Source organism: Chaetura pelagica, unplaced genomic scaffold (genome assembly GCF_000747805.2).
Source record: "Chaetura pelagica isolate M959 unplaced genomic scaffold, ChaPel_1.0 scaffold71, whole genome shotgun sequence".
Taxonomy (NCBI): Eukaryota; Metazoa; Chordata; class Aves; order Apodiformes; family Apodidae; genus Chaetura; species Chaetura pelagica.
In genome coordinates, this window is record NW_009952435.1 from 4,808,137 (window position 1) to 4,833,360 (window position 25,224).

At 40.0% G+C, this 25,224-nt stretch overlaps 1 protein-coding gene across 1 annotated transcript in view; it reads right to left on the reverse strand.

Annotated features, from left to right (window-relative positions):
- Positions 1–767: 767 nt before the first annotated feature.
- The window catches only part of TPPP (tubulin polymerization promoting protein), a 36,465-nt gene continuing 12,008 nt past the window's right edge, over positions 768–25,224 (reverse strand). Inside the window, exons 2-3 of the mRNA XM_010008357.1 lie at positions 12,760–12,913; positions 768–1,209 (exon numbers count right to left, since the gene is read on the reverse strand). Coding sequence (XP_010006659.1) covers positions 1,015–1,209; positions 12,760–12,913 — 349 coding nt within the window. The 3' untranslated portion in view covers positions 768–1,014. The remainder of the gene's footprint in view (positions 1,210–12,759; positions 12,914–25,224) is intronic.

Consider the following 25,224-nt stretch of genomic DNA (forward strand, 5'->3'; position numbering starts at 1 on the left):
CAAGGGGCTACAAACTTTCCTTACATATGTTACACCTTAAAGGGAATATGTGCCCACGTATGTGCATAATAACATTCACTCAATAGCAATTCAATTGGCAGTGTTTAGTTATATTCAATATTTTAAAGTATTATTAGCTTAATGTCCCCTTCACTTCAAATGTGAAGCAGTGTAAACTTGAAAATACACTGCAAAAAGCTCGAGTACACTTCTTAGTAAGTTCTTGTTCCTCACCTCTCAGGTTAGTACAATAACTCCATCCAAATCCAGCCAGTCAGAACCATGCTACAGTACATAGTAATGTAGCATGAAGTACAGTCAGGAGGAAAGTAAGGGCTAGTTTCCACCTCACTGTTGACATAAAATACTTTAGAACCTATATCGCCTTTAAAAAAAAAAAAAAAAAAAAAGTAAAAATTCTGTTTTTCATGAGTGGTGTATGACATTTACAGACTAGCACCTTGTATATTACAACCACTTACTCCCCAGTAGTATATTGTTGAGTGTTTTAAATAAAGTGTCAGATCTAAGACATCTATAAAACCCCCAACAAAACAGTAGTCAAATCAAACTGCATAAATAATGGTATATTCTTCAGAAAGATGTCTATGAAAGATCCTCTTTTCAAGAGGTTCTAGTTGACATCCTCAGGGCAAACTGATATTTAGGAACGTTTGAGATGTCTTCCTTGAATTAATGAAGTGTGGTATATCTCTGCTCTTGACTTTCTGGGTTCTGGTTGGGTTTTTTATTTATTTGTTGGGTTTTTTTTATCTAAAGCTCAGCAAAATTATGTATTTTTTTTGTACTGATATATTTATTGTTGCCAATATACACATGAGGAATGTAATGAAGTGGTGTTGTGCTGCAAGTAGCTCAGCAGATGTTGAAATCGGTTCCAGTTCCAGTCTTAGCACTCACAATAACCAAAACATGTGGGATTCATCTACAGCATTCTTACAAATATGTTCTCTTTCCCCTCTTTTGCTCCCTCTGTGTTGTAAGCCCTCAGCCTTACTTGCTTCCTTGTACTTTATGATCATATGTGCCTGCATGCTTATAGCCAGATACGTATCCTGAAGCATCCACCAGATCTTCTCGGCCAGCTTTGCCTTTTCCTTTCCCACTGGGATCAAATCTCTCTTTGTGAGAACCTGTGAATTTTGATGTATCTGTAAGACGTGATACAGTTGGAGATGAAATGGCTTTCTATTGAAAAAAGAAAAGAAACAAACAAAAAATCATAAATAAATTATTCTTAATACAGTCATTTGGTACATGCTACCAACATTTAAATCTTTGCTAGAGACAACATAACTATTCACTCAGTTCCACCAAAAGGATACAAAAAAAGTTTGTTTCTTGGCATTACATACAATGACAGTAATCATATAGCCAATAAAAAAATATTTGCACGTTATGAAAAAAAATTTGGAAGATATTTTCAATATGTAGTATTATTAATCAGAAGATTAATAATAAAGTTCTACTCATTAAAAATATTAAGAAGTCCTAGGGAACAGCTGTGGTCAAAATCCATTACATCAACATCCAAGCCTAAAAGCCTGACTACACCAATACAGAAAAAGTAAACCAATAAAGCTAGAATTCATTGCTTCAAGACACAAGTATATTCTAAACTCTAGGATTCGTAAGAGAAGTAACAAACTAGAATGACCTAAAGTTATTTTCAATGTTACCAAATTAGCAGTCTATGAAATAGCACTGAGTAAAGACTCTCCTCTCCATTGCTTCCATTGAGTCATATCAGGCTACTTAAAAAATAAAAATATTGCTGTTGAGACATAGAAAATTTGACTAGGCAAATGGAAAGAAAAATATTTCACAGACCAATACAGGAGCATGTTAACCTGTGTGCTTGGACTGGAAGCCGTTGCTTTTATCCTTAAGTTTACATTTTAAAATCAAGAGACAGGGCACTGAATGAAAAGGGAAAACACAAAATACGTTTGCATAGTAGTGGAAATGGAGATAAGATAAACAAAGACTTGATAACATTTGAGCATCTTTCTTATGTGTGCCACCCTGTTAGGGTGCATTTTAGAGACATAAGTGACATGGCCTTCATTTTAGTGAAGAATCTTACCTTTCATCAAATACGTCATTCCTCCTCTACCCATCCTCAGCCCAAATAAATGCCCATTAACTAGACCTAATAAACAGGTTTTCAAAGTAACACACAGTTCTTCCATAGGATGACATATGTCAAATCCCTTTTAATGCTGAAAATTGAAACATGAGGCTTGGAAAAGATGCTTCAGTCTCTACCAAGAAGAACATGATACATGGTTTCGGTTAGGCTGGGAATGAATGCTGTAACTTATACACCACGGAAGCTGCATGTCCTCCACACCATTAAAATAAAAGCTGTTTTGAGGGAATTTTTCTGCATCCATAACTACTTCATGAGAATGTCAGGTTGTAAAATTCTGCTTTTAACTGTTCAACCACACTCAACATGTGACACGCACACTGCTCTGCGGTGATACCTTCACCTATGACTCTGAGGTGCAGGGTGTTGTACAGGTGTGAGTTCTGTTGCTGTCTAAAAGAAAACTACCACTGGAGTATCCATTTGTCAAAAGAGCATTGCTGAATGACCTTTAGGGACTTTGGCCTTGCAGTCATAGAGTACTATTTGCAGAAGTGGTTATTTTTCTATACCAAAACCCAGACATTAAGACCATGCTTAAGAAGAAGTAATGTGTCTTAATTCACACAGTTTTCTTGTCCACATTTGCGTGCTAGCACCCTATAACTAGAAAACCTGTATTCACAGTAGAGCTAGTTAAAAAATACACCCAGTGATCAGTAATAGTGTTAGCAGCTGAGCCAGATAAAATGAAAATGCAATAAAAACATATAAGCTAAAACATCAAAAGCGTGTTTATAAAGTAAAAACTCCTGGCCCAGACGAGAATTTATCCTTTCTGTTCCTCAGGCTATTAGTAAATTAAGCAGGTTATACACAGAGTCACACAACAGAACCAAAGGATTGTCTGGCCACTGGAAATGGCTCTCACAGCTTGAGGAAAACCGACACACACTTCTGTAAGAGTGCACAACCTGTTAGCTTCATCCTGGGCACAGGAATTCCATGTTATTTTAAGTCTTACTTGTGAATTGCTATTTTGCTTGGTAAGTGAAAGGAAACATGGGGGCTTGTACCTTGAACAAAAATTCTGGCACAAACCCATCAGAATAAGCATATATGATGTAGCATTCCCTATTATGCATATATGGCCTAGTGTTTCCTGTTATGCAGTATTCAGGAGTAAGAACCTAGACACCAATTGAAGACAAACTGTCACACTGCATGACTAATCAATCTTCACCAACCACCATTTTGAACCATGAAGCATTTATAGTAATGGGTAATACAGGTGTCTTATCTAATTCTTATAAATACATGACCTCCACATCTAATTAGCATTTTTAAACTCCCATAGGTTGTAACAGCTGCAGGAGCACACTAATAAAGGCTAACTGTAGGACAGAATAGATGTCAGGAAGTTTCTTGTGCTTGCCTAAGTTATTACTAGATCATTCTTCTCTGAAATAACATATCATGCTTCTTACTAAAGGCATTTTTTAAACAACTAGCACACTTGTGTGTTTTTAACAGACTTATTAAGAAAATGAAGATTCTGTCCGTGACTCTCCCCATGTAAGTCAGCAAGGACAAAGCTACACCACAATACTAGCCAAAATATCTTTCATTGTACCTAAGACCAGAAGCTGCAAGAATGATTATTATATGATTATATGACTGAACCTTGCTCTATGTGTACTTACACAACACTTGCTAAAAGCCACAGGATGTTACTAGTGACAAAAGCTGTTTGTACTGTAAACATGGAAATAATACAAATGCAAGACAGGGGCAATATTCAGCATAAAGTTCATTAAACTTAACACATGTTTACCTTCCTTGTATTTCATTACCACTACTTTATGGAAAACCAGTTTTCTCTAAAGATGCACACACTCTGCATTCTCATATGAAAAGTCACAGAAAACTTAGTTGACTACCTTTTCCTTTACCAAATTAATTCTCAGGACTGACTGCTATTCTGAGAATTTGTAATGGCAAGTTTAATCATTATTTGTAAAAAGGACTAGAGCTTCTGCTCCTCTGTTTCAAAGCTGTGCCATGATCAGTATGAGATTTGCCTCAATATCCAAATTACAATAAAAATATTTGGTACAGTAACATAATTGTAACTGAGACTTGTATGAGTGCAATATGAAAAGAAATGTATGTATATTATAACATGCAAAACAAAATAATAAAGCAAGGATTAAAATAATAACCTGTGTCAATAATGAAGAATGTTCCCAGGAAATTACTCCCAGGACATAATTCCTAGTAGTAAACTTGAGGAATATGTTGTTTATATTAACACAACGTGCGCTATGATAAAATCACCACATGGATGACTTACCAGAAAAAAAAAAAAGCATCCTAAGAACAAGATGATAGTAATAAGATTTCTGCATACCACATGAACCTTTGCTTTTCCCATTAGTTACTGTGTAAACAGTGACACATTTCAAACCAACACAGAAAACAGAGGATGAGCAACAGCTTGGCCTACAATTTACAGAAGATGAACTAAGATCCTGAAGTAACAGACATGTTTATAGCAACTGTTGACCCTTAAAGGTCATTAAACATTTATCCAAAAACTAGTTAGTTGTCAATCAAAAAGGACCCAGGAGAAACAATGATGTGAGCATCCTGTGTCACCCACACAGAAGGAATGCAATGCATATGACAAAATATGGCCAATTTGGCACACATCTTAGTGCTTGACTGTGAGAGTGGGAGTGAATGAAATTTATTAGAAAATACATACATGTAAATAAGAACTAGCTTACTAGAAATTTTATAAATAGATTTTACCTTGGGTAAGATTTTCAACTGAGTGGGGTTTTTAGGATTTGTTTCTTTGCATCCACAAATTTATCTTGGTACTTTCTCAATTTGGAATTTACCAGTCATTCATCTACATATTTCACATCCACTGCTTCCTCCTGGTGTCCCTTTCATAACACTGTTGCCTCCTCTGGTGAAGATTTATGAAGGATTAACATGGAAACATTCTTTTATAACTCATTCTTCATTTGCTAGAGCCAAGTGTGTTCCCAGTGCAACAGCAATACGGCAAACGTTTAAAATAATAAAAGAAAATAGTTCTATGGTTTAGCAGCCTTTTGACATACCTCAAAAATTGAAAAATCACACTTACTTAGCAGACAACTTGGGACAATGGTTCAGATCTTTGGCTTTCATATGTATTAACTGAAAGTTGGTATGTGTATGTGCAGGGAGAAAGTAGCATCAGCTTTCGGAGGAAAGGTAAATTAAAATCACAGAAAAAAAGCTGCATGGAAAATGCACACAGTGCATTCCAAAAGCCCACACTGGAGCAGCTCCGGACTTCGTGGGAAGGACTCAGGAAGGAGAGGTTCGTGGAGGATTCTCTCCCATGGGAGGGACCCATGCGGAAGCAGGGCAGGACTGTAAGGAATCCTTCTTCCTCAGAAAGAAGGAGCAGCAGGACCCACCAGCCTGTGAACTGACTCTAAACCCCATCCCCTGTCCCCCTGTGCTGCTGGGGGGAGGGAGGGAGAGAAACCAGAAACAAAGGGATTTGGGCCCGGGAAGAAGGGAGGGGTGGGGTAACATCTGCAAGCCCTGCTCTGTGTGTGTCTGTGTCCTGGGTGTGTGTGATTAGTGTGAAATTAAATTATTATTTTTTCCCCAAGTTGAGTCTGTTTTGCCTGGGATCTTAACTGGTGAAGAACCCTCCTTGTCCTTTGTCTCGACCTATGAGCCTCTAGTTGGCCCAGAGTGTGTGTGTTCGGGGGAGTTAAGTGAGCAGCCATGTGACTGTTTCTTTGTTGTTGTTTTGGGCCCAAACCATGACACTATATCACACTGCCTCAGACGGGCCAGGGTAAGTGCTATGCACTTACAATGGTGGAAAAAAGTACAGGATGGCTGGAAACATATCCTGTGCATTATGCCACAGCTTGGAACACCAACCTGAGCCTGAAGAAGCAAATCTTGTGGAGACATGATACTCCAGAAATAACTTAGTCAGATAATGGGACTCATTTCAAAAACAGTCTTGTGACTGACTGGGCTAAAGAACATAGTATTGAGTGGACATACCATATTCTGTACCATGCACAAGCCACAGGGAGGAATGAAAGGTAAAATGGTCTGTTAAAAGCTACCCTGAAGGCAAGGAGTGGTGGAACTTTCAAAAACTGTGACAAAAATTTCGCAAAGGCCACCCGGTTAGTTAACACCAGGGGATCCATCAACTGTGCTGGTCCTGCTCAATCAGACCTTCTACATACTGCAGATGGGGATAAAGAGTCCCTGAGGTATGTGAAAGGAAATGGTTGGGGAAAAGTGTTTGGGTTTCTCCTGCTTTGATTAAAGGTGAACCTGTTTGGAGTGCTGCTTTCCCTCAGGGACCTGGACATATCTGGTGTGTGATGATGGAGGATGGTAAAGTACAATATGTACTTCAAGGTAATCTGATTTTGGGGGAGAATGCTTAATTTGACAGTTGGTAGAATATAGAGCTTATACATAATATATAGTATGGAACAAGGGGTGGAATGTCCTGGTTTGAGCCAGGATGAAGCAAATTTTCCTTCTACTGATTTTTTTGTTCAGCTCTCTTTTAACTAGTAGCAAGTTCTCCAGCTAGTGGACTGATAACACTGGAATGTTTATGTTACTGCCGGGACATGAAGGTCAGTTTGCTCTGTTAAGTGAATCTGCAGCCTCAGATTCTATGGGAACAGGAGAGTCGTATCTGCAGCCCTCCAGTAGGGAGCAGACTGGATGGACAGCAAAACTCACTGAAGTATTCCATTCCATATATCTATGTAAGCTCCATGTAAGGTCAGAGATCACCAAAGTCAGCTTCCTTCCTTCTTCTTCCCTTCTCTTCCATTCATGGCCAGGGCCTGGGGAGGACCCCATCTATCCATCACCATTGATCCCTTGTCTCGTGCCTTCCTGACCCTCATAACTCTCCTCTCAAGTCCTGTCTGCTCTGCTGCTCTCTCCAACAGCAGTCTGGGACATTTTGGGACTGCTCACAGCTCAGGAGATGCCATGGGAGTTGCTGGGGTTGGAGGGAGGTAATAGGGTTTTGCACATTCCTGAACACATTTGTATATAATTCTACATATATTTTCTTCTTATTAGCATTTAATTAAACCTGTCTAGTTTAGTATTCAATCCGGATAGTCTCTCTCCTTCATTATCTCTCTCTTTTCCCTATCTGGGGGAGAGGGGAGGAGATCAAGAGCATTATTGTTGCTGGTTCAATTGCTGATCCTGAGTCAAACTGTGACACCTGGTTGCTGCAGCCAAGGATATCTCATCCTTTACCTTAATCAACTTCTACTTCAATCCATGGAAAACAAGAAGCAAAGTCTACATTGATGGTTAACAGTCTAGAAAATAGTTGGGTTTTAATCAGTTTTGGTAACCTTCTATACCCAGTTTATTTCTCCTCAGTAGATTTGCAAGCCTAGTTTGCAAAGACATTCTTGCTCCACTTAGATTTATTCCATCTCATTTCTCTGATCACAAAAGGCAAAGCCCTGTCTGCAACAGAAGCCATACAAGTAGGCATAGTCTATTTCTACCCAAGCTTTCCTCTTCCCTGTAAGGATTGAGAAGGCAAGACTTCCATGTCCTTCACTCTCACCCCCAGACTTCTGTAGTCTCTCTTGATATGCACCAGATTATCTCTATAGTAGTATTGCTGGTATCCACAAGGAAAAAGAGAAAGAAGGTGCATGTTAGAAGGCTGGACATCTCTTGGCAGTACATCTGCAACAATTCCAGGTCCTCACACCTATCAAATAACAAAACTCCTGAGACATCATCCTTAATCATGCATTAATCATCCACAAGACAAACTTCCAGTAACTGTCTGACTGGTATCCACTGGTCCTGAGACCTGGTACAGCCTGGTTGTCAGTGTATGGTGACAGCTATTATGGAACAGTGAAGCACAACAGCACATGAGATATTCTGGATGCCAAAACCCATGGCCCCTCAGTTGTCAGGTATGCCTCCTGTGACTGTTCACTCAACGCTTGCTCAGATTTTGGCTAACACACAACTCATGCTAAGGCCTGATGTATGCTGGAAGCAACATCTTTAAGTCAAAGCAAAGGCAACATGTAGGAAGGACACAATGGACAGGAAGATATAAAAATAATTATGCAAACATTATCCCCTGCAGCTTGCTGTCTCCTAAAGCCAAAATTCTTGCATACTGATTGTCTGGCAGTCTCTTCAGAATTCACTAACTTATGGAAATTTTATAGACCAAACCCCCAGACTAAGAGGTATAAAAACATCAGCTTATCCAAAAGGTGTTTTAAGCTGTTCCAACAGCAGACAGACTGCTAAGGTTTTTGTGCTTCTTAGTGTGATACAAGGGACTCTCACAACGTGATGGAAGAGGAAAGAGGGAGGCAACCTCACTGTAGGCTACAGCACCATGACCTTCCTCTGAGGACTGAGTATTACAAAGTCAAGAGTCCAGATTGTGATTATTCTATTGCACACTGATTATTAAAAATTTGTTCTGATCTACAGAGGGTCCAAGTGACTGAAAAGTATAGGTAACTGCAATTTTAGGTAATAAGAAATCTATCCTAATTGCTAGAACTTTTGTGTAACAATAAGCAATGCTGATCATTATAATTGCTGTATAATAATAAATCTCTAAGTATAACTACAAACACATGGCCAGTTCTCATTCTACCAAGGATCCTTAAAAGAACTTGCCTACCTCCATGGTGTCAGGTAGTGTTGGGTGACGCTATTGCTCACTTTTTCCCTTTTGTGTGGACATTAAGTTTAGGCTTACCTGACTCTGCTAGGTGTTGTTGATCCTCACCAATGCCCAGAATACTATATATATTTTGAAACTGGAGATTTGTAGTTGGAACAGGTCTATGACATCTTGTTTCCAGAAGTCACAAGCTTCCAGCCTTCACCATCTTGAGTCTCTTTCGACTTTGTCTCTAGTTGTTGCTCCTTCCTCACCTCATGTAGCTTGGGTTTTTCACAAAACATGTCAGTCTCTTAATCTTCACCTTTAATATGGAACCTTAGGGCCTTGCACACCTTCCACAAGAGAAGCCACCACTGCCTTGATCTCCAGGGAGAGGCAGAAGCGCTCTGCAGCACAGGACCTGGATAGAGGGCTCCTCCCTCTGGAGCCAAGGCCTGTGATGTGCTAATGATAGTCCTATAGACTACCACTACATCATAAGGGATGTCCATGTGCTGAACAGTATGTCCTGCAGCACATTGAGACTCCATGGTGCAGACTTCAAGCGGACCCACATAGTCTTGAGTGGAATTTCTGAGCCGCTTCGCACTCCAGCCACAACAACTGCTATGTCTCACTTGCTGTGCTCTGTGGGTTACACTCTGACTTCCTTGCTCTTACCCTATCAGGTCCTTTCCATGAGAACACAATCATGGCAACATCACTCTCTCCCTGAGCACCCATCCCCTGCTTTTAAAGTGCTATCATTGCTGTATTGCCCTGCAACCCACGCAACAGCAAATTTGACTGGACTGGACTCTAAACAACCTGATCTAGCTTTGAAGTTAGCCCTCCTTTGAGCAGCAGGTTGAATAGGATCATCCTGGGTCCCTTACAATTTCTATTCTACATTTCTATGTCAGGGACCCTGCTGAATACACGCTGATGTTCAACTGGTTTCTCTTTAAGAGCCAGCAATGACCAAAGCAAATATCTGTTCCACAGGACATGTAGAAATGCATTAACATAGTTGCAGGACAAAGCTTTTGGTTCAGGAAAAGAAAGAACCTCAGTCTTGTTCTTGTAGCTTTTCTGTAGGAGTGAGGGCAACTAAAACATTGTTTACATGTCTGATTGTAAACTGTCAAAGATATATTGACCTGCACAGTATATTCTATTGTCAGATCACTATCAAATGAGCTAATAAAGCTATGGCTTAATTAACCCCTATCACTTGCCTGGTGTTTTTCTTCCTGTGTGATCAAGCCAACCATACACCTTCCGTTGCAGATTAGAAAGCGGCCCAAAATTTCACTCAGTTTCAATCTTCTCAACCACATCAACCACAAGCAGGAATTTTTGTAATTCTACAACATTCTAAAGGAGAAGAAAAAATAAGCAGAAAACAAAAAAAATCTTCTACCACAACATAAATAAAATCCTGGAAGTAAATTTTCTAGCCATTCTGTTGAAGCAGTGGTTTCCTTGGGCTGCCATTCTTACATACATATTGCTCTGCTCATCCCTCCCACCAAAAAGAGAGCAGAAAACATAAGAAGTTAAGACACAATAATCTGCAAATGCTGCTTAAGTATAGTCATCCAGAAGCCTCACGTAATCAAGCTTTCAACTCCCTCCCTAGTATGTTTTGATTAATGCGTCGAAGTCACACTACAGTTTTCTGACTGAAATCTGAACCAAATCTACATGACCTACAGCAGAGCTCGACATACACACACAGCATCACTAAGTTATCCTAGAATAATACAAGAAAAGGTTCATATAACTATGTCTAACCATATAGAAAGCAATCCAACTTAAAATGTCCAGAACATAGACTTCCCAAAGAAAACAAAGCATTAGAATGCTTGTAGATCAATTTCATATCTGGATTCCCAGGCTGCTGCTGGAAGAGTGGCTATGTATTTAGTTATTTTAATGCCTTTAATATCCAAGTGTTTGAGTAATTTTTACCACCTGGGAACCAAACTAGCATTATAGAAAAAACATAAAATTTGAATTTTTTTCTGCCCACACTCCTATCCTGCAATCTATCTCCCTTTAAGCTCTACTTCCTGCTCCTTTGTCAGCAAACATGAGAGAATACTGTGATCTCCCTGTTCTCCCACTGTGTGTTCACTTCTTTTCCAACTCTGCCCAGGACTGCACATACAAGAGTACAGGCAAAGCTCACAATGCTGGCTTATACACCCCCTCTATGCCTCTGCTGCTGCTGCTGGCACATTTATATACCTCTGCAGCACTTGTATGATAACTTCTAAAATGGAATAATATCTGACTGTTGAAATACCAAAAATGGAATCAGGAGTGAGGCCTAGAAGAATATGCACAATTCAAAGGGAGAGTCCCTGGGTAAATGAACAAGTTACTCAAACTCACTAAAATGAGTGAGGGACAAAAAGTATCAAAACTACCACTTGTTTCAAATGAGACTACAAGAGCAATAAAATAGAATCTTGTAAAAATTGTAACAAGTTATACAAGTCAAAAGAGATCTCTCCATTTGACATTTCCACTGTTCATTTGTATAGAACCAGCTTCTGGAAAGATTATTTACAATTAGATTTTCATTCACAGCTCTACAGCCAAAATTCAGGAGGATCACAAATTTTATGCAGATGAACTAAATAGACAGGACTACTGAAAATGGTGGTAAACACTTCAGTATCTCTTACACTACAGGGTAAAAGCTTGCCTAACCTGAGCTTTCAAAAGAACAACCAAACTTGCGTACACTAGGCTTTATAACTTCATTTTCGTAAATTAAGCTTAATACCAACATTTAAAAAAGAAAAAAAACCCAAATATTATCATTCTGACAGAGTTGGAACAAACAAACAAAAAAAGATGACACATGACAATTGTTCCCAGATTTCCAGTGTTCTGGGATTAATGTGGTGTATTATATGTATTTTAAGATGTCTGTGCTTTAGTCTTTTTGGTATTCCACACAACATTTTAGAACTGTTTAATAATGTTCTAAATTTAATTCCCTTCTACTCTTTTTTATTTGGATACACCATTCTTCATGAACGTTGCTATGCTCTAACCACACATAAGAGCTCTCTTTGAAATTTACTGACCATGCTGTTAGGTGGTATTATAACTCCTAGCAGAAGCAATGACAACCGTGCCACACAATACACAGCAGTCCAATACTCAGCTGTTGTATAAGCTTTGCTCACACTCAGCTCAGCACAGATGCCTCCAGGCCCAAAGAGGCACACTGTTTGGGTTTGTGGATTGTAAAAAAGAATCAGGTGAATATAACAAAACTTCAGTAGAATGATAGAATAATAGAATTAATAGGGTTGGAAGGAACCTTAAAGATCATCTAGTTCCAACCCCTCTGCATGGGCAGGGACACCTCGCACTAGATCAGGTTGCTCAAGTCCCCGTCAAACCCGGTCTTGAAGAACTCCAGGGAGGGGGCATCCACAGCTTCCCTGGGAAACCTGTTGCAACCTCTCACCACTCTCATAGGAAAGAACTTCTTCCTAATGTCCAACCTGAATCTCCCCCCTTTAAGCTTCAAACCATTGACCCTTGTCCTCTCGCTATACACCCATGCAAAAAGCCCTACCCCAGCTTTCCTGTAGGCCCCCTTCTGATTTTGATTGATACATTGCTATAATGTCACTACGGAGCCTCCTCTTCTCCAGGCTGAACAACCCCAATTCTCTCAGCCTATCTTCATAGGAGAGGTGCTCCAGCCCTCTGATCATCTTTGTGTCTCTCCTCTGGACATGCTCGAGGAGTTCTATGTCTTTCTTATGTTGGGAACTCCCAAATTGGACACAGTACTCCAGGTGGGGTCTTACCAGCATAGAGTAGAGGGGTTAGAACTAAGGACAGCTAGGACAATCCATTCATTAGATCAGGAACATACCGTTACTCCAGATATAATTGGGGCTTTTCCTTCAATTAGTCTATATATTTCCTGAACTGCTTCCTCATCACTCTTGTCTTTAAATCGCTTCTTGGAGAGTTCTTGAAGAGCTTCCTTAAACTGCTCAAAAGTGATAGTTCTGGAAGACTTTCCCCTGTTGAAACACAGAAATTGAAAGAAATTACAAGAGAGCACAACAAGCATTCCATGAGTAGCAGAATGGTTTCAATTTACTGCAGTGAACAACAGAAAGCTGCAACAGAACAGGAAGACCCATGCAGCCTATTTATGGTGTCAAACAAAACATATCCCAGGAACATCACTTTTTTATTTACATCAGTAGGATAGCACTGTAGAAACTTCCTTTAATGAGTGTTAAGAAAGGAAGGGGGAAAAAAAAGAAGAAGAAGAAAGAAGAGGAAAGAAAAAAAGAGGGGAAAGAAAAAAAGGAGGGGAGAGGGGATAGAGAGGAGGCAGGGGGGAGAAGAAGGAGATCAGGTTAAACTCACAGAATCATAGAATCATTAAGGTTGGAAAAGACCTTAAAGATCATCAAGTTCAACCATCAGCCCTACACCCCCATGAAAACTAATCTATCTCCTGAAGCATCATGTCTATCCATTTTTTTTAACACCTCTAGGGACAGTGTCTCCACCACCTCATTGGGTAGCCTGGTGCAATGCCTCACAACTCTTTCAGTGAAAAAACAAAAACAAACAAACAAAACACTAAAAAAATGTTCCTAATATTTTTCCCTAAAAAATATTTTTCATCAAGCAGGACCTGACTTTCATGAACCCATGCTGACTGGGCCTGATCTCCTGGTTGTCCTGCATGTCCTGCATAATGGCACTCAAGATAGTCTGCTCCATAACCTTCCCTGACACCGAAGAAGTCAGGCTGACAGGCCTGTAGCTTCTTGAATCCTCCTTCCAGTCCTTTCTGTAGATGAGGTCACATTTGTCAATCTCCAGTCAACTAGGACCACCCCAGTTAGCCAGGATTGCTGATAATCGACAGAAAGTGGATTAATGATCACTTCTGTCAGGAGTTTGCTTTGGTAGATGAGGATTGGGTTAGGGATCAGTTAAGTAATCTGGACATCCATGAATCAATGGGTCCTGATGGAATACACCCACAGGTGCTGAGGGAGCTGGCAGAGGTCATTGCTAGGCCGCTCTCCATTATCTTTGGTAAGTCGTGGGCAACAGGAGAGGTGCCTGAGGACTGGAGGATAGCAAATGTCACTCCAGTCTACAAGAAGGGCAAGAAGGAGGACCCAGGTAACTATAGACCAGCCAGACTCACCTCCATCCCTGGAAAGGTGATGGAGCAACTTGTTCTTGGCACTATCTCTAGGCATATCAAGGATGAGGGGGTCATGGTCATGGTTTTACCAAGGGGAAGTCATGTTTGACCAACCTTACAGCCTTCTATGAGGAAGTAACTAGGTGGATAGATGATGGTAGAGTGGTAGGTGTGATTTATCTTGATTTCTGTAAAGCATTTGACACCGTCTCCCACAGCATCCTTGTAGCTAAACTGAGGAAGTGTGGTCTTGATGGTCATGTAGTGAGGTGGATCATGAACTGGTTGAAAGGAAGAAGTCAAGAGTATTGTGGTTAATGGAAGAAAATCTAGTTGGAGGTCTGTGACTAGTGGAGTCCCTCAGGGGTCGGTACTGGGACCAGTACTATTCAATACACTCAACAATGACCTGGATAAGGGAACAGATTGTGCCCTCAGCAAGTTTGCTGATGACACTAAACTGGGAGGAGTGGCTGACACACCAGAAGGCTGTGCTGCCATTCAGCAAGACCTAGACAGGCTGGAGAGCTGAGTGGGGAGAATTCTGATGAAATTCAACAAGGGCAAGTGTAGAGTCTTGCATCTGGGGAAGAACAACCCATGCACCAGTACAGGTTGGGGGCTGACCTGCTGGAGAGCAGTGTAGGTGAAAGGGACCTGGGGGTCCTCGTGGACAGGAGGATGACCATGAGCCAGCAATGTGCCCTTGTGGCCAAGAAGGCCAATGGCATCCTGGGGTGCATTAGAAAGGGTGTGGTTAGTAGGTCACGAGAGGTTCTCCTCCTCCTGTATTCTGCCTTGGTGAGGCCGCATCTGGAATATTGTGTCCAGTTCTGGGCCCCTCAGTTCAAGAAGGACAGGGAACTGCTTGAAAGAGTCCAGCACAGAGCCACAGAAATGATGAAGGGAGTGGAACATCTCCCTCATGAGGAAAGGCTGAGGGAGCTGGGTCTCTTTATCTTGGAGAAGAGGAGACTGAGGGGTGACCTCATCAGTGTTTACAAATAAGGGCGAGTGTCTGGAGGACAAAGCCAGGCTTTTTTCAATGATGAGTGATGCCTAGTGATAGGACAAGGGGCAATGGGTGCAAACTGGAACATAAGAGGTTCTGCGTAAACATCAGAAAAAACTTATTTACTGTGACAAGTGACAGAGCACTGGAATGGGCTGCCCAGAGAGGTTGTTGAGTCTCCTTCACTGGAGACATTCAAAACCCACCTGGACAAGTTCCTGTGTGAGGTACTCTAGGTGATCCTGCTTTGGTAGGGGGGTTGGACTCGATGATCTTTCAAGGTCCCTTCCAACCCCTAAAATTCTGTGATTCTGTGATTCCCTCAGTACTCCTGGGTGGATCCCATCCAGCCCCATAGACTTGTGTATGTCTAAGTGCTGCAGCAGGTCACTAACCATCTCTGGGAATAGAGGGTCATGATTCTGCTCCCTGTCCCTGTCTTCCAGTCCAGGGGACTGGGTACTCAGCACACAACTGGACCTACTACCGAAGACTGCGGCAAAAAAGGCATTAAGTACCTCAACCTTCTCATCATCCCTGGTCACTGTTTCCTGCTGCATCCAATAAGGGACAGAGGTTCTCCTTAGTCCTCCGTTTGTCTTTAATATATTTATAGAAGTATTTCTTGTTGTCTTTGACAACTGCAGCTCCATTGACATCAAGTTGGGCTTTGGCCCTTCTGATTCTCTCCCTGATCAGCCTCACAACATCCTTGTAGTCCTCCAGAGTGACCTGCCCCTTTTTCTGAAGGCCATAAATTCTCCTTTCTTCCCTGAACAGCAGCCAGATATCTTTATTCAGCCAGGCTGGTCTTCTTCCTTGCCGGCTTGTCTTTCAGCATAGGGGGATAACCTACTCCTGCACCTTTCAAGACTTCCTTCTTGAATAAAGTCCAGCCTTCCTGCACTCCTTTGTCCTTCAGGATGGCCTCACAAGGGGCTCTGTTGACTAGTCTCTGAAACAAGTGCCCATCAGAAGTCCAAGGTGGCAGTTCTGCTGACCCTTACCTCATAGAGGCCTTCCAGTCCCTGAAGGGGACATGTAAGAAAGCTGGGGAGGGACCTTTTACAAAGGCTTGTAGTTAGAGAGCAAGGGTTAACAGATTAAAACTTGAAGAGGGGAGATTTAGATTTGACATTAGGAGGAAATTCTTTACTATGATGGTGGTGAGACACTGGAACAGGTTGCTCAGGGAAGCTGTGGAAGCCCCATCCCTGGAAGTGTTCAAGGGCAGGTTGGATGGGGCTCTGAGCAACCTGATCAGATCTAGATGGTCTTTAAGGTCCCCTCCAACCCAAACAATTCCATGATTCTATGATTCTATGAATGTCAACAGAGTCAAAACATAGACTGCATATGAAGAGGAAGCAGTGAGGAAGGCTATCAAAAGCCTGAGGGGAGAGGGTGCTAACATGATTATGATCACTGGATTATGTCTCATTTCCTATTTCTGATTGTCATATATTTATACAAATTCAGGTTAATAGTGAAATAGAGCATTAACCAAACCCTGACTTCAAATCATTAACTGCTTGTAGGGTATAAATCTCTCATCTGGGCCTACTGCTAGTGAATTGTAAAAGCCTTTTGTGTGAACTTATCTGTAGTTTTAGAGAAGAAATACAAGGGTCCTTGAAGAAAAAGAAGAAGCCATTCAACTGCAACTAGGGATGCCCTGCTGTAACCAACTCTACTGGGGAGTCAGCAGAGATAAATGGGAGAAGAGGCAGAACTCAGCCAAAGGTTCCTGTGAGGAAGACTCGAGGATGAAGTAAATGACCCCCAGGAGACTTAACACAAATGCGATAATGGGCAGACACTTATGTAAATTATTTATCAGGAAACTAATGAATATATAAACTGTTTCTTAGAAATATTACACATAATTAAGTATCAGCTGTATATATATCTCTCATCTTACCCTGTAAGGCACACACATTTTTGGAGGAGCCATCCCTGTGTGTCCAGCACCATGAACAAAGAATACCGACTTAACAGTACTTAAAACTGTTGGGTGAACTTTCTTTGTTTCAATAGCTTAACAGAAGTCCTGAAAAATAGCTAGTAATTGGAAAGCTGTCCTTGAGAAGAATCCTTCTAATTTCATACTTGTGAACAATTTCGTACAGTTTCTATGGATTAACTGCTTGGGATCCAATGCATTTACTTTTGCCCAGAGTACGTTTGGTCGTGCAGCACTAGCTGCACCGAAAGTAAACCATTGCACACAGAACAGAATAATCACAGAATCACAGAATGACTAGGGTTGGAAGGGACCTTAAATGTCATCTAGTTCAAATGCCCTTGCATGGGCAGGGACGCTTCCCACTAGATTAGAGTACTCAGAGCCCCATCCAACCTGGCCTTGAACACTTTCAGGAAGGGGGCATCCACAACTTCTCTGGGGAACCTGGGCCAGTGCCTCACCACCCTCACACTACAGAATTTCCTCCCTGTTTCTAACCTAAATCTCCCCTCTTCCAGTTTAAAGCCATTACACCATGTCCTGTAGCTACATGCCCTTATAAAAAGTCCCTCCCCAGCTTTCTTGTAGGCCCCAACTCATTATTATGCAACAACAGTGAAAATCCAAGCTTCTTTCTAGCAACATAAAATAAAAAAGTTTTTCTCCTCTCAGTTTTGCCTTAAAATTACATTAGAAAAACCCCAACTTATATGTGCTACTAACTATCCTAGAATTTCTTTCTTGTTTCCTCCTGGGATTTTGTGATGCTTCAGCAAAAAGCCTACCTCCACATCTTTACAATGTCTAATATTATGAGAGTTTTTTTAATTTCTAGACAGGATCTTTATAGCTATCAAAATTACCATTTTGCCTACGTTGGGCCAGTCCATATCAGAGTGGCATGAAAAGAACAATGCAAGATGGTGACAAGGCAAAGGGTATAGATTGCAGGGACGTGTTTTTAAATTACTATTAAGCTCAAGTAAAACGAAAAGTGGCATTTGAACATTTTATCGCTTGCTCTTATAGGCAAAGAAGTCTGGAACACTCTGTTCCAGTGAGGCCTCTAAGAAAACTTCCATCCAAATTCAGAAGTTATATTATTCAGTATAAAGAAAAAAAAGTCACTGACTGAAGACAAGAAAAATGAAGGGAAAGGGAAGGAAAAAGCAACCTATAATTCACATACACAATGTTCACTCTATTATTAAGGCACTGCAGTTTTTTGTTCATGACCATACTGTCAAGACACAGCAAGTTTTGTCTCATGGCCAAGAAATTTAGAAAGCACTAGCTGATACCTGAGGTACCCAGCTCCCCTCCATCTCCAGTACTTTTTCTCTTACCTTCCAAATATATATTTTCAGTTACAGACCAGTTTGGGGTTTTTTTGAAAGAAAAGTATAATAACATTTTGTACTGTACATGTATGTGTCTTTGATAGCTACCTCTGAAACATAGTTTAAACATTAAGCAACATGGCTTGATATATTTGGAGCCTATGATGGCTCATTGCTTCCAAAAATGCTACTATGGAAGCCAGAACATCAGCCTCACCTAATCCAAAGCGGGACTTTCCTTCAGAGTTTTATTATAGAGTATTGAAAATCACATTATTTTTATCATACTTTCCCAATAAGAAACTATTAATGTCAGATGGCTTTACAAGAGCAACATTCTAGACTTTCACAGGATTTCACAGGGTTGGAATTTCTTCCCCTGTCAAATAATCTATAAGCATGAAGCATTGTCTGAACCTAGTGACAGCTCAATGATAGTGAACTGTCCTGAGAGGTCAGATATATTCAGATAAGTAGAAAAGTGCATCTATGCAGGAGGGGGTGTTTTAGTGATCCTGAAGACAAGGAGAAAACATGTATGTGTGTGTATCTGCAAACATTTTATGGCAAGATGAGAAGGTAGCAGCATTAAAACTAGACAGCTGGCATTAACTGAGAACGCAAGGTCAGTCTATAAATGGAGATAGAAAGGTGTGAAATCAAGAATGACACACCAAGTAAAAAAAAGAAAAACAACTAAAATGGCAGTCCATATCCAGAGATCACATGCAGAGAAACCCACAAGACATCAATTTATTGTAACCAACATCGAAGGACCAAATCACAAGCTTAAGAAAAGAGACTGCAGACTGCAAGTACACACAGCAGAAATGTCACAACTTCTCTCTCAAACAAAAAAAAGACATAACCTAAATAGTGAAGAAATATGCCTCCCCCACTTTGGAAGATTGCTTTCCAACACTAATGGGAAAATTGGATGGTCACAGCAAAGCTCTAAATACGTAGAAGGTCTCAAATCTTCCCATTCTATATGTGTTTCTTGTATGGGAGATTTAAATGTGTTTAAACTAAAATATTCACAACAGTGTCCTGTCCCCTACATCTCTTTTATCTTCATGTATTCTGAAACACAAAAGACTTAAAATTACTAATGCAATTGTCTGCATTGACAGCATTCATTCACATTTTACAAAGCAAAAAGCAAGACAGAAAGAAAGGCAAACTATGGCGAAAACAGTTCTCAAGCTGTTTACAGTGAGAGTAGGAGAATATTTTAAGAGATATTCTCCTGAACTGTACTATTTTAAAAAGGAAAAAAGTTTTTTAATGTGCTAAGTGCTCCTCCTAGTCTTTGCACACAAGTGAAAAAAGCACAAACAAAGCCGGGGGTGGAGGGGGCCAACAAAACACATATGTATCTATACATATACATTGTATACAATTGATATTTCAAACTGTAGAAGCATTAAGTTACTTAAACCAGGAACAAAGCTAATTAGTTTGCTTGAAAACTGAATGCACACCAAAATTGTGGAAAATGTATCTTCCTATCATTCAGAAAAAAAATGGGGAGAAAACTGAGGAGACAGCAAATAGAGCAGGAAAACTATGAGTCTAACCTAAATCGTGTAGATACAAAAAATTAGGAAGTAAGCTGAACTTAAACAAGTATTGTATGATTGATTTTTTTTTCTTTTAATGTCCAGTTGTGAATTTAAAAAATCTTCTTCACATGAAAAAAACAAGCTAAAAGCCAAAGGTACTCCAGATACCAAATCCAAGTTTTCAGAAACATCTCTGTATTTGCTCGTTCTTATTTGGTAGACATTATGATTTCTAGTTCAGATTATATATGCATCATCTAGAACACTATAAATAGAAATTATGGGTTTTAAGCAACAAAGAGTTTTAATTGGTAAACACATACATATGCAAACTGTAACCCACTCACAAACCATTTTGAAAATTAATTTGCTACAGTGGGGTTTTTGACAGAATATCAGAAGACAAATTCTGTGTCAAAAGCCATTTTGCTCAGTTCACCTTTTGCAATAATTTTGATATGTCCTTAACATAGTGAATGAATAGGGAAACACCAAACATTTTTCATTCTTACCATGGCACACAATAAAACACTTTCAAATTAACATGAAACTGAAGCATAGCAAGAACAGTTCTACAAAACCAAACAAGTTAACATTTTTCAGAGAGCTGATGCTGCAATCAGGTGACAAGAAACCAAAAAACCCAGCAAACCAAAAACATAAATCAAAGCTGCTTCCATTCAGACCAAAGAATGAATGTAAGACAATCGTCATGTCTATGCGATCCTTATTTAAACACAGTGCTTCAATTTTTTTTTATGGATACAAAGAAGCTAATTTGGCTCAGAATGGTCTGACTTCATCCATATCCTACATTCTTGGAAAAAACTGTTGTAACCTTACAATAAAGAAATTATGTACAGGAGTCAGTTTCTCTTCTACTCACTCAAGCACCTATGTCATTTCCAGAAAAATCTGTTTTTTGCAGAACAGGCACTGAAATAACCTCCATAAAACCGTACAGAGTTAGGAGCAGTTTCCAGTTCCTGGAAAGGGCAAGACTTCTCATGTAGAAGCTGAAAACTCCCATGTTCTGCTAGACTCAAAACATTATTGCCCTAGAGGTACACATAAATTGAGAGGTAAATATTTGCTTTTCTGTTATCCATGCCTTCTAGTCCAATACCAGTCATGGATTTTTTCTCTCCTTACTACTTACTTCTCTCTGATAACAAATTTCTCTTTCCTACAGAAACAGAACTGGGGCTAGGGGTAGCTGTCAGTGCATATGGGAACTATATAGCAGTAAAAGCAGTATAACAATTACATATGAAAAAAGTGGCACCTCACTTCCTCTACAGATCCACAAGTCTAAAGACAATTCCATATGCATGTTATTGCCAATGCAGACAATATTCAATATTAATGAATAAGTTCCTCTGCTATGCCTCTATCATTTCTCCTTACCATATCTTGTGGAGCTATGGACAGATTGAGGAAAAAAAAAATAGCATTGCTAAGATATCTGCCTGTTTACTTATTTTGTCTACGTCAAGAGTCATCTCTATGAACTTCCTATCCCAACACAAAGTTGCAGTAATTGACAAGGTAACTCACAATCTGAATGAAGATTCCCTTATTGCTCATAGTAAAGAGCATCTACAGAAAATGTCATACACCTCAAAAGTGTAAGTGCAGGCCTTTGGGCTCCGAGACTTCAACAATTCAATACAGGCAAGGCAGAGATTGAATAAAAAAATAATTTAAAAAAAAATCGATGGTTTGCAAATCACAGAGTTCTATCAATTTCCTGATAAAAATCCTACGCTACAGTTAAAAATCCTAGGGCAACTCTACCAAAGAAAGTCTGCCAAACTAGTAATTACAATAAAGTTACACAAAGCTTCAGAAATAAGCTGTTTTGAGTCCTCCTTGGTGTGAGAGAGATCAATCCTCTCTCTGTGTCCAAAGAGGGAAACATGTTCTACTAATGGAAGTCTCATTTGTACCACAGAGTGTGCAGAATGCTCCCTGTCAATGATGTCTTGGCATTTGTGAAAAGCTATAAACAGACAGTGACCAAACTCTCTATGGGAATCTATCTCCTCCCCTGGATTAAAGGTTTGTTTATCAGTCTTTACAGCGCTGACTCCTGTGTATCTGAAACCAATCCAAAAGAAATACAGAAAGTTATGCCAGTTAACACCAATGCAGATATTCTTTCATTTACTTCATATTTCTCTGAATTCAAAGCACTAGCTTTTAAGAGAACCAAAAGTTTACAATAAATGAAGGCTTATGTATAGTTTTCTATCTTGCAGACATCATAATCACAAATTAAAAAGACAAGGAACAATCAGGAGGCCTTCACGATACTGGAATGAATTGTGAAAGCAGGGAGGCAACTGTGAAAGAACAAATGCACATTCTTTTGGAAATCTGACTTACTTAGATGAACAGCTACTGAAGGAAGGTATCAAGACAGCACTTGGAAAGATTCTGAGAATTATGGAAATGTTGAACATACCTTCAGTGACTGAATTAAGGAAGCAGCTAGATTTACTGAACTATCAGGGGAAATATCTGCCAAATTTAGCCTGTCTCTTCCATCTGCTGCAAAAATCTGTCAGGGCACAGGACCACTCTGCATGCCAGGATGAAATTGAAGCTGTCCTTAGATGAGTTCAGTTGAATAATGTTGCTGTGATCAGATACCACTGAGCTGTTAATAGCATTTATTAAGCTCAAAATACCTCAGAAGCTATCCTTAAAAAAGAAAGAAGAAAAAAAAAAAGCAGCCACCAAAACCTTCACAACAGAAACAAACCATACTAAACATCAGAAACCTTGAAGATTAATACAAATTCCCTTTTGATGCATCTCTTTTTCATTGTCAGGTCATGACTTAACAGCTTTTGAATACAAGTTGCTAAATAGGTGCTGCTCTCTCAGAAAATAAGGTTCCATGCATTTTTTTCCTGAATTAACACTTCAATTCCAAAGCTGACATTTTCTTCAAAGTCACCTGAAGCATTTTAGCACCTGAAGCAAGACAGTCAAGCATTGTTCCAAACTGTGATTTGTTGACAATGTGGTATTTTGGTGCAAGAAGGATATTCAACATAGTAATATCCATTCCTACAATGCTTGGCACAGGAGGGTAAACTTTCTAAATTGTAGCCAGTTTTTAACGGTGTAATTAGTATTAGAACTCTGTGCTCTTGTTCCACTGCCTACATCAGAAGACTGTCTTACCTACCAGATTCTTATATACCCATTTATTTGTGATATGAAATCTTCTGAATGAGGACTGCTGATTAAGTTCCATGGGAGCTAATTCAACATTCGGTCTCTCATACTCAGTAGCACTGCCTGTAAGGTAGATGGCTGGGCATAACCAAGTCAAGTATATTGTCATAGCCCATAGTATAAAACTGCAAATTGACCCTTGCAGGAAAACAGAATGACATAAAAACGATAGATTAAGACAATTCCATGTTACATATACACTGCTAAACTCCATGTGCTGAATACTACTCACTCTTCATTTTAAACCAGTACTAGGACTACTGGGAGCAAAAAAACTGATTAGATTATAGTCTTTACTCTCCGATTTGCATTCATATGACCCATGATCTTTAATTAGTAAAAGAAAAATGTCCAAAATTTAAATAATAGACAGTTTACCACCATTTTCATCTGAAACCTATTTCCAAAATAAAGCTTGAAAAGTATAAAATTCTTTATTTTTTTATATACCAAAAAAGACCACCTGAAAAAGTGGCTATCGACTACTATATGGCTTATGCATTCTCTTTTATCATAGCTACCTTTCAGTTACCTTTCAATATTTTCCTATTGTTTTCTGATATTTGAAACCCATCTGTCAAATTACAAAGCACTTGAGATAAAAAACTGGAAGACTCTAAAAATGCCCTTCAGGCTCTTTTAAGAATACCAACTCACCTGCTCATTTTTTTTGCTAAATAAAAAATCTCCCTTAAAAATTTCTCCTTAGACACTCTCTTGTAGACCTGTATGCATTAGTAATAGAATCATAGAATCACAGGGGTTGGAAGGGGCTTCTGAAGATCTTCAAGTCCAACCTCCCTGCTGCAACAGGAACACCTAGGGCAGATCACACTGGACTACCTCCAGACAGGTTTTGAAAGTCTACAGAGAAGGAGACTCCACAACCTCTCTGGGCAGCCTGTTCCAGTGCTCCACCACCCTCACAGTAAAGAAGTTCTTCCTCATGTGGAGGTGGAACTTCCTGTGTTCTAGTTTGCGTCCACTTCCCCTCATCCTACCACAAGGCACTACTGAAAAGAGACTGGCCCATTCTTGACACCCACCCTTCAGATATTTATAGACATTAATGAGGTCCCCTCTTAGTCTTCTCAAGACTAAACAGCCCCAGGTCCCTTAGTCTTTCCTCACATGATAGATGTTCCAATCCCTTAATCATCCTTGTAGCCCTCTGCTGAGACTCATTCCAGCATACCCCTAACCCTCTTGAACTAAGGAGCCCAGAATTAGGACACAATACTCCAGATGTAGTCTTACCAGGGCAGAGTAGAGGAGGAGAACCTCCCTTGACCTGCTGGCCACATTGTTTTTTATGCATGCCAAGCTACTATTGGCTCTCTTGGCCACAAGGGCACATTGCTGTCCCATGAATAACCTGTTGTCCACCAGGACCCCAAGGTCCTTCTCAATGGGACCACCTTCTAGCAGGTTAACCCCTAATCTATATTGGTGTATGGTGTTTTTTCTCCCCAGATGCAGTACTCCACACTTATTCTTGTTGAACCTCATGAGGTTCATCTTTGCCCAGGTGTCCAGTCTGTCTAGGTCTCGGTGAATGGCTGCACAGCCTTCAGGTGTATCAGTCAATCCTCCCAGCTTCATATAAACAGTAATATTGCTGAGAATGCACCCTATCCCCTCATCCAGGTTATTGATGAAGATGCTTAATAAATCTGGGCCCAGTATTGACCCCTGGGGCACCACTAGTCACAGGTCTCCAACTAGACTGCACCATTGATCACAACCCTCTGGGCTCTATTGTTTAGCCAGCTCTCAATCCATCTCACTGTCCACTGCTCTAACGCACACTTCCTGAGCTTATCCACAAGGATGTTTTGGGACACAGTGTCAAAGTCAGAAGTCAAGGAAGACAACTGTTCTCCCTGCATTTATCTTATCTATTCACACATAATACTCACAAACCTGCAAAACCTTCCTGTGATACCACATCAAATGAGAACAATACAACACATACTCTTTTACCCACAAAAGCACACTGATTTTCACTTGAATTAAAAGCATTTC